Raw genomic sequence first — 12,235 nt, 5'->3', positions numbered from 1 at the left:
ATTAAAATGTGTAGAGATTAATAAGTCATTGATGAAAAATTAGAAAGCTAGAAACTGTAAAATATTGGTCATAATAATAATAAAAATCATAATAGAGAAAACTGACAAAAAGTAAAAAGTAGTACCTCTGCAGGAGATTTCAGCTCATCTGGCTTCTCCCATGTGGACTGCTTCGTCTCTGTGTTGTAATAATAGGTCTTCCCGTCCAGGGATTTGTGTTCTGTCCACAGGGACTTCTGCAGCAGACAAAACAACACATGAATCAGTTTCAGAAGTAAAACACAGACAGAACATGAAACTTTGACTTGGGTTTTTCTTCATTAACAATCAGTTCTTTACGTGTATCATTAAATATAAATGTACACATACCTTCTTTGGCTGGTCTTCCTGTGGGGATCCATTCGTGGTACCCTGCAGAGAAAAAATAACATTCATCTTAATAAAAAGACAGAGCTGATGCTGAAACTTCGGATTTTCTAAATCAGTGGTTCTCAACCTTTTCAGGTCGCGAACCTTAAAATAAAGGTGCCAGAGACTGGGGACCCCCACTCTACCTGAAAGTGGTTAAACAGTCATGCACGATTAGGAATATACATGTGCAGACAAGGCTGCCCATAAAGGGGGGATAAAGACCCAGCCAAACTGGGGGCCCATGGAGTTCAGCAAAACCATGGTCCATTGTAAAGTAATCTGTGTTATCCATATTTTATATTTAACCTGAATAATAACCACTCTTATCAAAGAAACAAATATCTTTTTTTATTCATGTGCATAGTAAATAGCCTTAAAATGTAACTCCTGTTTTAACAAAAAGAATGAAAATGGTTTAAAAATTGCTTAAATGGGTTAATCAGGGCAAAAATGTTGGAAAAGGTGGTGAAGTTGAATTTTAAAAGTAGCAGAAATGGGTTAAAGTGGCAAAAATGGGCATAAATAGTGGTAAAACGGAGTTAAAACCTGGCTAAGATGGCTTTAAATTGGCAATAATGGGTGTAAATTTGGTAAAATGGGATGAAACATTGATAAACTGGCAAAGAAAGGGTTAACTGAGAAAGAAAAAATAGGCAGAAATTGGATAAACTACCAAATGGTGAAATGTGGATAAAATTGGGTATAAAAAGGGGTTAATAGTGGCAGTAATGGGTAAACAGAGGCAACGTTAGGCTTCAGTGGCAAGTGGCAAAAACAGGTGGAGAAGAAGTGGTGGGAAGAGTTAAAAACTGACAAAAATGGGTGTTAAATGGCAAAAATGTGTTAAAATTGGTGGGAAAAAAATGATGAAAAGGGGTAAAAAAAATGTCAAAATTGGCGTAAAGTGCCAACAGTGCAATTAAAAACAATTCTTAGCTTTTTAGGGCATCTGGAGACCCCCTCTCAGTGTCTCGACCCCCCCCCCCAAAAAAAGGTTGAGAACCAATGGCCTAACTTACAAAGCTACAACAATTGCATTAAAAAAAACAAAAAACACTTACTGCCGTTCCAGGTGCAGCAGCTGTTACAATAAATAAACACAGAAATCAGTCAGACATACTTTAAATAAATACTGGATAAGCATTTATGTGATTTGTAACTAAAGTGACAATTTAAGGCTCTTACCTGTGGAGTCCACACCAGGCTGTGGAAATTTAAGAAATATTAGTGAATTATTAACCGGAGAGAAACTCAGGAATCAGGCAGTTTATAGCATCACTTCTGTTTCACTGAGCGATTAATTAATCTACAGATACAAACTCATCACTCTAACTGACAAAGCTTCCCTAATTAGTAACAAACCAAAGCTGAAAAAAGTACTCGTAGTGATTAAGTGAATGCTTTCTGATCTGTGAAGCTGTCTGGATGTTGTCACAGTACATATATTAGATTGCTCATTTACATAGGCTTCTTACTACTCAGTAAAAATAAAAAATTAACAGTGAATGGATTTCTTTCTTCATGTCTCAGTGGCTAACAGCTAAATCAAAGCTTAACAAAGATGTAATAATAAGGGACATACAGGTTATCATCTAAATACTGTCTTTAATTAGGATATAACCATTAGGAATGACATCAATTCACATCCAGTCGTGATGATTCACTCTGCAAATGCTTCATTTAGCATTTCACAGACTGCAGTCAGTGTATATTTAAAAGCTGTGAAACAGAGAGCTGATAACAACACAATGGTGAAAAAAAAGTTACCGGTCCTGTTGGCTGTACAGCCGCAGCTGGCATACGAGGGGGCATCATCATCCCTGGCATCATAGGAGGCATCATGCCTGGCATCTAAAAAAAGAAGCATCATGAAATATTCATCTAGCATTTCCATGCCACCCTGTGCAGGCAAAGGTATTAGGACACAGTGTGAGACTAGGTGTTGGTGTCTCTGAGGAGGGGTGCTTGCAGCTGGGGGGAGAGGACAGAAAACGGCGCCTGCCTTGCTTATTTAATGGTGTGATGTCACAGTTTGAAATCTGTGAAGGAGCATCACACTGAACTACATTGCTTCACCACCTTTTAAGTCTTGTGTTGCTGGCACCTCCATCAAACACCCCAAAATATTACACCTATTTATATGCATGACAAGACCACATATGCTAACTTAATTTTGCCCAATTTGGCTCTGGGACCAAAAAAAAAGACAAAAAAAAGAGATGCATATGGCAAATAAAAAAGAACTGTGTCAGTAAGACACTAGAATTTTTTTAAAGATTGAATTTTTGGGGCATTCTGCCTTCATTTTGAACAGGGCAGTGGATAGAGTAGTACATCAGGGGAGACAGAGAGGGGTATGACAAGCAGGACAAGAGCTTCAAGTGAGACTTGAACCCAGGCCCCCTGCTTGGAAGACTACATCCTGTGTACCTAACCACTAAGTCAGTGTTACTCAACCCTGCTCAATCAAAGAGCCAAACTATTGAAAAATACTTTTGAAAAAGCGGAAAAGTGGAACAAATGGGTTAAAGTGGTGATAAAAACATGTTAAAGGTGGCAAAAATGGTCAAAATGGTAAAAAAAAAATTGGTAAAAAGTACACATAAAATGGCAAAATTTGGGAGCAAAATGGCAAACAATGGTGAGATGTGAGAAAAAATTGGTTACAGGTGGAAAAAATGGTCAAAAAGTAGAAAAATGTGGCAAAAAAAGAGTGAAAAGTGACTAAAATCTGCAAAAAGGTGGAAAAAAAAATGGCAATAGCAATAAGCATCAAAGAGTGGCAAAAAAGGGAAAAAGTGACATTTAATGGCAAAAGGCAACTTAAAAGGGCAAAAATGGCAACTGTACTGACTTTTTACCAACAATAATGTGACAGCACACTTGATCAATTTTAAATATGATACACTGCTCTAAAACGCACATTTTTTCATGCTATATTCTTTTTTTGTTGTTTTTCAAATCAGGGGAGAAAAGTGTCAAAAACAGCTGAGAAGCGACAAAGAATGAGTAAAGGGTTGGAATAATGGAAAGAGGGGGCAAAAATGTAGCAAAAAATTAGTTAAAATGACTAAAATGGGCAAAAAGCAGAAAAAAAGTTGGGATAAAATTGGCAAAAAGCAGCAAAGAGTGGCAAAAAATTTTTATTTCATTTTATCAAATTTAAATTCAATGGCAAAATGCAGCTAAAATATGATATATGTAATAAAAATGGCAAGAAAGGGAAGAAGGGGAAAAGAAATAACAAAAGCAGGATAAAAGAGGTAAAAAATGGTGAAACAAAAGAATAAGGGTAACAATTAAAGCCAACTGTTTGAGTGTGGGAAACAAACAAACTGATTATTGTGACTTGCAATTCATAATTTCCAAGGTCAAAGTTTCCCTTTTGTTTGAGGTTTTCTTGGTAAAAAAGAATTCAAATTAAGACATAGCGGGGCCACTAATCATCACTAAAGCGCCTATTGGAGAAAAAAAAATCACCTGCCACATTTTAAAAACTGTTGAGAACCGCAAAGCAGAAAAAATTCAAATGAATGCCAAGGGTTGGAGCATGAATACAGCTTAAGAGGAGGATTTCAACTTTTCTTTTCGATAAAGTTTGTAGTTTGGCCTACCCTCGAGCAAGCTCCCAGATATCCTGCTTCAGGCTCACACTGTGTCCTCACAGCACTCAAGCATCAGACATCACATGGCATTGCACGCTCCCTGTCCACACTACAACCGTAAAATATTTAATTCTTTGCTCTGTGCATTTCAGGCCACACTTGTAAGAAATACGACATAGGGCGCTTTTACTTTGAATGCAGACAAATGGAAGTGTAGCGCATTGTGTTGACAAGCCCTTAACAGCTGTGTGAGCTGAATAGTTTTGCCTTCATGAGGATAATACAAGTCAGAGAAACTTCACGCTGCATCACTCCAAGCTGTCAGGATACTACAATAATACAACAATCAATATAATCAGCTGATTTTGTTGCTGACACTCGCTTGCGTCACAACCAGTTAGGGCACGATGTGAGACTGCTGAGGACTTGATACACAGCCCTCCTTCATCAAGTGTTAATTTTGTCGACTAAAACTATGACTAAAAATGTTTGTCGACAGCCTTTTTTTCCATGACAAAAACTAGACTAAAAAAAATAGATCTGTGATGACTAAAACTGACAAAAAGTTAGTTTAGTTTTCATCAAGATGACTAAAACTAGACTGAAATGTAATTTAGTTTTTGTTGGACATTAAAAATCCATGATTTTTTTCCGCTGTGGGTAAATCCGTCAAAACAATGCAGCTGTAGCTATTCTGCCTCTCAGCTGTAGAAAGCAGGGACCCCAGGTTTACCAGAGTGTATAGAACACACTCACATGATTTGGTACCAGATTTAAGCAAGAGAATAAATGCTTGGACTAAGAGTAAAGACTAAAATGTGAGGACTTTTTATGGACTAAAACTAGACTAAAATATTTTTGAGTTTTGTCGACTAAAACTGGACTAAAACTAAAAAGGACAGAAATGACTAAAATGTGACTAAAACTAAAATGCATTTCATTTAAAGACTAAAATTAAAAATAGCTGCCAAAATTAACCCTGCCTTCATCCTCACCCTAACATTTTTTGGCATTTGTGCACTATGAACACATGGATTTTGTAATTGTCTTTAAACAGATTTCTGTGATGCCCTGGACTAGTGTGAAAGCAAAAAAAAAAAAAAAAAAAAAAACACAATTAATTTCTCAGTAATTATAAATATTGCAACTGCTCCCACAACTTTTATCTCTATAACGTCTACAGATGCCATTGTTGTTTTTCTTTGTTTCTTTGGTGTGTTTTTTTGGTTTGTTTATAAAATCTAACCTCCGATATAGTTAAAGTTATTGTTTATTTTTGCTGCTGCTTTCTGTCCTTCTTCTTGTCTGGCTATCTGTCTACCTTTCTATCTATGTCTTCCCCTCTCTATCTTGAAAACCATAGCATATGCAAATACCACAGAACCATCAGCAGGTCGAGCGGCGTCCAATCAGAGTCTGTCTTTCAGGTTTTTATCGATTTCTGCAGCCACATGAGTATCTTTGCCCGCTTTGTAATTCTGCAAAGTTTTCCCCTCTCTGCCATCTTGAAATTGTTTTAATAGCCAACTGTTTTAGTAGTTTATTTATTTATTATATCTGGACTTTCATGGATAACTTTTTTGTCTGCAAGCAAAGAAATAAAATTATTTAAACTCTGATGCTGTTTTTGCTCTTGTCATGCATTCACAGAGATGTTATCTTTACCTTTTTATATTTTTCTAAGTTTAATTACCTTTATACCTGAACTATATGTAGGCAGGATCAATACTTTTGTTATTTATCAGACATATTTGATGTTTTTAGCTCCATAAATGTTGACATTTAAAGCCTTTTTTCTTTTTTAATGTAGTTTTATTTTGTATTTTTTTCCTATCTATTTTCTTTCTATTTCTTGACCTCTATCTTGAAAACCCAAGACTGAGTCCTCACAGAATAGTCTGGGTCCAACTTTTTTCAAAAAAGTTGGTTTATATTGCCAAGTGTTTGCTCCTGATGGACATAAGTGGAACTCTGTGAGCAATATTTTAAAGGGTACAATGTAGACCTGCGCCATGCTTTCTACAAGGTTATGTTTGGTGGCTGGTAAAAATATAACAACCAATTACTGAGTGAAACTGATGGATTAAAATCTCTGACTGAGATTCAGAGCAGAAACACAAGCAAAAGTGCTCATTTTATTAGCAAATGTACAAGACTCACCTGTCCCATAGGTGGGGCCCCCATTGGCGGCATTATACCAGGGGGAATTATACCAGGAGGCATAGGAGTCATGCTAGGTGGTCTCTGTCCCATGGGAGGCATTCCAATGGGAGGGAAATGAGGCGGTATTCCTGGTGGTCCCATCTAGACAGATTAAATAGGGAGAATGAAAATGAAGCAGATGAGGCTGAATGTTAATGAGGACCTTTAATATTTACCACTCTCACTGAAGCCCTATAGGACAGTTGTTAAAAGCTAATTGTTATAAACATTTCTGTCACTGACTTACAAATGGGGGAGGTATCGCTGAGGGCGGTACACCTGGATAAGGTGGCGCTTGGCTTGGGCCATTATTAGCCTCCGAAGAAGACTGTCATGAATAAGAAACACCACAGTTAGAGAACAACAGCAAGTGGTGTGATGCATAGTCAGCAGCTGATGCTAACATAGCAGTTTCTCTACTAATTCTTTAAGTTTAATCTTATCTTCTTGATATAATGAAAGTTAAGATGAGGGTTTTTAACAGAAACATTTCAGGTACCAAGTTTAGATAAAGTATAAAGGAGTGGGAGGGTGTAAAACTAGAAGAAACATTACAGAGTACATTTTAACAGTCTATTGCCAATGCAGCCTTCAAAATGTATGATTCAGGTGAACAAACTGATGCCCTTTCTGTCACTGTAATCATGTGCTGTTAAACAGAGCAATGAATTTTTAGGTTTTTCCAAACATCATAGGTTTTTTTGGATGCTTACATTATTTTACTTTGCACACAAAACCAAATCATTTTACAAAAAACAAAAACTACCAGGGTAAAAATTATTTTACCCCTTGACGCTGACAGTCAGTTGTGCTGGATAACAGCCCTGCAGCCGTTTCTTTACATTTTAAACATCTTAGACTCGTCTCTTGAGGAATCTCACCCCATTCTCTTTTGGCCAATCTCTCTGGCTCCTCCAGATTTTATGGTCTTCTGGCATTGACCTGGGTCTTCAGTTCGCTCAACAGATTTTCAATGAAACTCAAGCCAAAGCTTTATGCAGGCCAGTTAATAACATTCACTTTGGTCTTCTGGAGGTAGTTCTTCATCAGAGCGAGGTATGTTTTGGGTCGTTATCGTGTTGGAAGACAAAGCAACAACCCAGACCCAGTTTTGCTGCTGACTACTTGAAGTTTTCTTTCAAGATCTTCACATTTCATTCTTTCTTCATGATTCTTTCCACCTTTACGAGATTCCCAGTCCCTCAAGTATCCCCACAGAAGAATACTTTCACTTTGGGTACGTGGTTCTTCGGGTTATGCACCTCTCCCTCTTTTCTCCAAGGCTTCGTGACCAAAGCGCTCTAGTTTGGTCTCATCTGACCAAAAAACTTGTTTCCAGTACGCATAATCTTTCTCCAGGTTGTCCTTTGCAGACTTCAGTCTGGCTTGAAAAAGTCTCTTCTGCAGGAGTGGAGGCCTGCAACGTCTCAGTCCATTCCTGTGCAGGATGCTAATGATTGTCGTCAGTAGTGTCTTAGCAGTTGTTCCGGGGGCGTACCACATCTCTCACTAGTTTTCCTTCACAAGTCTTTGAAATCTTTCTCTTCGTACCTCTGCCAAGCTTATTTACTGCATCTGTCTCATTGAATTTCTTGACGATACTTCTCACGCTAGTTCTTGACGCTTGGAAACGCTGTGATAACTTTGAAAATCCTTCTTTGTTTTTGCCATGATGCTCATGACAGCTCAAACCTTACTGAAGAATTTGTACTGTGTGTAAATTGGAAGATAATCCTAAGTTTAAACTTGATTTTACAAGCTTTGAGGGTTACACTATTAAACCACATCATTGCACAACAGTGCCATGGCTTGATAAAAAAAGACAGTTATAAAGGGGGCTTCCCAACAGTTTTTGTGAAATAATTTTGTTTCTGTGTGCAAAGTATAATAATGTAAGCATCCAAAATAAAAATATGATCTTAAATAGCTGTGTCAAAATTATTTGCTATGTTTAACATCCCTCATCATTGCACTGTAGTTACAAAAGTAAATATAAAACCCATTTGGATCAGGATCAGATCAAACTCAGCACAGCCATCTAATGTCAGACTACATTATCAACAAAGAGCCTTGTTTATAAGTTGATTCCCTCTGTGGTATAATTAAGTTTAAATTATTATAATTATTCTCTAGACAGTGTTTTGCTCTGATTATGTTACTGAGTAGCAGTGAAACAGTCAGGACTTTTAAAGACAAAACAAAAACCATGCTTTATACAGGTGTATCTCAAAAAGTTAGAATATCATGAGAAAGTTCAATATTTTTTGTCACTCTTTTCTGAAAGTGAAAACCATATATCATATAGACGCAATACATATAGAGTGAAATATTTCAAGCCTTTACTTCTTGAAATGTTGATGATTATGGCTTACAGATAAGAAAACCCAAAATTCAGTGTCTCAAAAAATTAGAATATTACATAAGATCAATAAATAAAAGTATATTTTGAACAGAAATGTCAGGCTTCTGAAAAGTATGTTCATTTCTATGCACTCAGTACTCGGTTGGGCCTCCTTTTGCATGAGTTCCTGCATCAATGCGGCGTGGCATGGAGGCGATCAGCCTGTGGCACTGCTCAGGTGTAATGGAAGCCCAGGTTGCTTTGATAGCAGCCTTCAGGTCATCTGCATTGTTTGGTCTGGTGTCTCTCATCTTCCTCTTGACAATACCGCATAGATTCTCTATGGGGTTCAGGTCAGAATCAAGCACAGTAACACCATGATCACTGAACCAGACTTTGGTACCTTTGGCAGTGTGGGCAGGTGCCAAGTCCTGCTGGAAAACGAAATCAGCATCTCCATAAAGCTTGTCAGCAGAAGGAAGCATGAAGGTCTCTAAAATGTCGTGGTAGATGGCTGCGTTGACTGTGGACTTCAGAAAACACAGTGGACCAACACCAGCAGATGCCATGGCAGCCCAGATCATCATTGACTGTGGAAACTTCACACTGGACTTCAAGCAACGTGGATTCTGTGCCTCTCCACTCTTCTAGGTCCCAGAGTCTGGAGGAGGAGCATCTACCAGGACATTTTAGAGACCTTCATGCTTCCTTCTGCTGACAAGCTTCATGGAGATGCTGATTTCGTTTTCCAGCAGGACTTGGCACCTGCCCACACTGCCAAAGGTACCAAAGTCTGGTTCAATGATCATGGTGTTACTGTGCTTCATTCTGACCTGAACCCCATAGAGAATCTATGCAGTGTTGTCATGAGGAAGATGAGAGACACCAGACCCAACAATACAGATGACCTGAAGGCCCTCCATGCCACGGTACCTTTGCATTGATGCAGGAATTCATGCAAAAGGAGGCCCAACCGAGTAGTGAGTGCATAGAAATGAACATACTTTTCAGAAGCCTGACATTTCTGTTCAAAATATCCTTTTTTAATTGATCCTATGTAGCCTAATATTCTAATTTTTTGAGATATTGAATTTTGGGTTTTCATTATCTGTAAGCCATAATAATCAACATTTCAAGAACTACAGGCGTGAAATATTTTTCTCTATGTGTAACAAGTCTATATAATATATGGGTTTGACTTTCAGAAAAGAGTGACAAAAATACCGAACTTTTCAGGATATTCTAGTTTTTTTAGATACACCTGTATATGGCCTAAACTGTGGTTCGTTGCCAACCATTTAAAACATCCTCAAGGTAACGGGCTAAGTGCCATGTGTACATACTGCTGACCTCACAAGAAACGAAACAAAAAAACTAGGTACATTTAAATGTCATATTAAAGTCAAAGAGTATCGCAGAAGCACTGACGTTGCCAGACAAAAGGCTGAACTGCTAACTCGAGGCTACTTTGAAACCAAATCTGATCAGTTTTCAGTATCCTATTCAGTTTTAACAGTTATATTTCTGACAACAGCAGTAACCATTGTCTCTAAGAAGAGCTAACTTTCTATGGAACTGCTACCGTGTCAAACACCGTTTATTTGAATGACGACGGGCGCCGTCTAATTCCCGGAACAGATGTGGCTGGCATGAAGCTGACTAGTGTTACTGACTACCTTTCGCTGGTTAAACGTGCTTTTGAGGAGTATTAACTTTTAATGAAATCACTGTTTTCAAACAGTCAAATTTGTTACTTGAGAAAGCAATATTTCATCATGTATCCTTTATTCTCGCAATTTCCCAAGCCAGAACTTAGTCGGGTTCATAAGGATATGAGCGCCGCTAAATTAGCCCTGAGCTAACATGACATGCTAACCGGCTACGTTCTATAACGTTTAACTGTGTTATAAACCACTAGGACTAAAACTGCGTTACTTATCAAGCGCGAATGAAGTTTATATTCACCCCTGAAGGCTACTGACTTAAACCCTACAGTAAAATATCTGTTCCTATCATTTATTTTACTCACCATGTTGACGAGAGGGTTTGAACCTCACTAGAGCACCTCCCAACAACGAGCAACACGATTGGTTCAACTCACGTCGCTAGCAGAGAGGTGAAAGGTCAACATTCCGCAGCGTCATTCTGCGCTTTGATTACGCATAAATGCGCTAAAACGACAGAAAGGTAACTTCGCGACTTTGCGAGAGTATGAGTTTCAGAAAAATAAAATAACTCAGTTTTGCGTTTGCGCTCCGTAAATCATTCCAGCAGGTGTGAGGTCCTCAGGCACGTGATTCTTGGGATGCTTTTCTGAGCACAACACCTGCACCAGGTTACACAAATGAATACTGAAATCAAACAGGCTGCTTATGGCTGTTGTTTTTATATGCCATTCTTTGATCCCAGCATGAATTAAAAAAATCAAAAAGACGAATCGTTTCTTGTTTATTTGAATTCGCTTCGTCAATGAAAACAAGAAAATGAACATTTTTTTCTCCCAGTTGATTTTGTTTTTCAATTATCAATCAAGATATGTGCAGAGGAAAAAATTCTAGAGGAAAAAGTTGTGGCATTTTGGGAATGCTGTTTTTTTGTATAAATATATTTTATTTTCTTAATGATCTCCCAACAGTTATTAAAGCAACTCTAAAAAAAACTGAGACTGAATCAGTTTAATCAGGAGTGACTTGATGTTTCATTTTAAGAAATCCACCTGTTAGTCATTATTGGCAATAATGTATGTTAAACATGTATTTATCAGTCGATTCTTAAAAAATATGGGAATGAACAATAAAAATATTCAAAAAAGGAGAAAAGAATAAAAACATAAAATTGGGAATAAAGATAAAAACATTAAAATATGAATAAAGAATAAAAATATGAAAATTAGAGTCAAAAATAAAAACATTAAAATGGGAATAGGGCTCAAAAGTCTGGCATAATACAGATGGATAAAAGGAAAAAAATGAAATGAAATTAAAGAATAAAAACATAAAATGGGAGTAAACAATATAGATATAGAAATGGAAATAAAAATAAAAATATTAAAATGGGAATAGACCACAAAAATCTGGCATAATACAGATGGAAAAAAAAGGAATAAAAATATGAAAATGGAATTAAAGGATAAAAACATTAAAATGGGAGTAAACAATAAAAATGGAAATAAAAAATAAAAAATATTAAAATGGGAATTAATAAAAACATTGAAATAGGAATAAAGAATAAGAATATAAAAATGGGGAAAAAAGAATGAAAATTCAGAAATGGGAATAAAAAACACAAATCTAATTATGGGAATAAAAATTTAAAATTTATTTTTTTTAGTTGATTCTTGATTTTTTTTTTTTTTTTTTAAACTGCTGTTGTCTATGGAAAATTTCAGCTCAAGGTTTTTTGGTGTGCAATTTTCCTCCTTTTGTTTTTCACTCTTCACTACACAGCTATTAGCATCAAACCCAGTGGCAGACAACATGACAGCCACAGAAATATTTAGGTAAAAATCTCAGTCGCCCTCAGGCTGTGATATGGGTACTGATCTCACTGATGGAGCCAAAAAAACTGTACGTTTGAGAGAAAACAAAAATTATACAGAAATATGTAAATTAGACTATTATGAATTTTCTTTTAGTTTATTTGAAAATTCAGCCCCCAAAGTGCCCGTTTAGGAGAA

At 36.9% G+C, this 12,235-nt stretch overlaps 1 protein-coding gene across 2 annotated transcripts in view; it reads right to left on the bottom strand.

Annotated features, from left to right (window-relative positions):
- prpf40a (PRP40 pre-mRNA processing factor 40 homolog A) overlaps positions 1–10,657 on the bottom strand; it is a 31,301-nt gene extending 20,644 nt beyond the window's left edge. Inside the window, exons 1-8 of one of the 2 annotated variants that reach the window (XM_041807496.1) lie at positions 10,589–10,657; positions 6,466–6,546; positions 6,177–6,320; positions 2,179–2,262; positions 1,597–1,615; positions 1,473–1,492; positions 370–411; positions 126–236 (exon numbers count right to left, since the gene is read on the bottom strand). In XM_041807496.1, the coding sequence (XP_041663430.1) occupies positions 126–236; positions 370–411; positions 1,473–1,492; positions 1,597–1,615; positions 2,179–2,262; positions 6,177–6,320; positions 6,466–6,546; positions 10,589–10,591 (504 nt within the window). In that variant the 5' untranslated portion in view covers positions 10,592–10,657. The remainder of the gene's footprint in view (positions 1–125; positions 237–369; positions 412–1,472; positions 1,493–1,596; positions 1,616–2,178; positions 2,263–6,176; positions 6,321–6,465; positions 6,547–10,588) is intronic. The other variant, XM_041807497.1, reaches the window with a different exon arrangement.
- Between the last annotated feature and the right edge of the window lie 1,578 nt (positions 10,658–12,235).

The sequence above is a fragment of the Cheilinus undulatus genome, linkage group 15, assembly GCF_018320785.1.
Source record: "Cheilinus undulatus linkage group 15, ASM1832078v1, whole genome shotgun sequence".
NCBI classification, from domain to species: Eukaryota; Metazoa; Chordata; class Actinopteri; order Labriformes; family Labridae; genus Cheilinus; species Cheilinus undulatus.
This window is presented reverse-complemented; position numbering and strand designations above follow the sequence as displayed.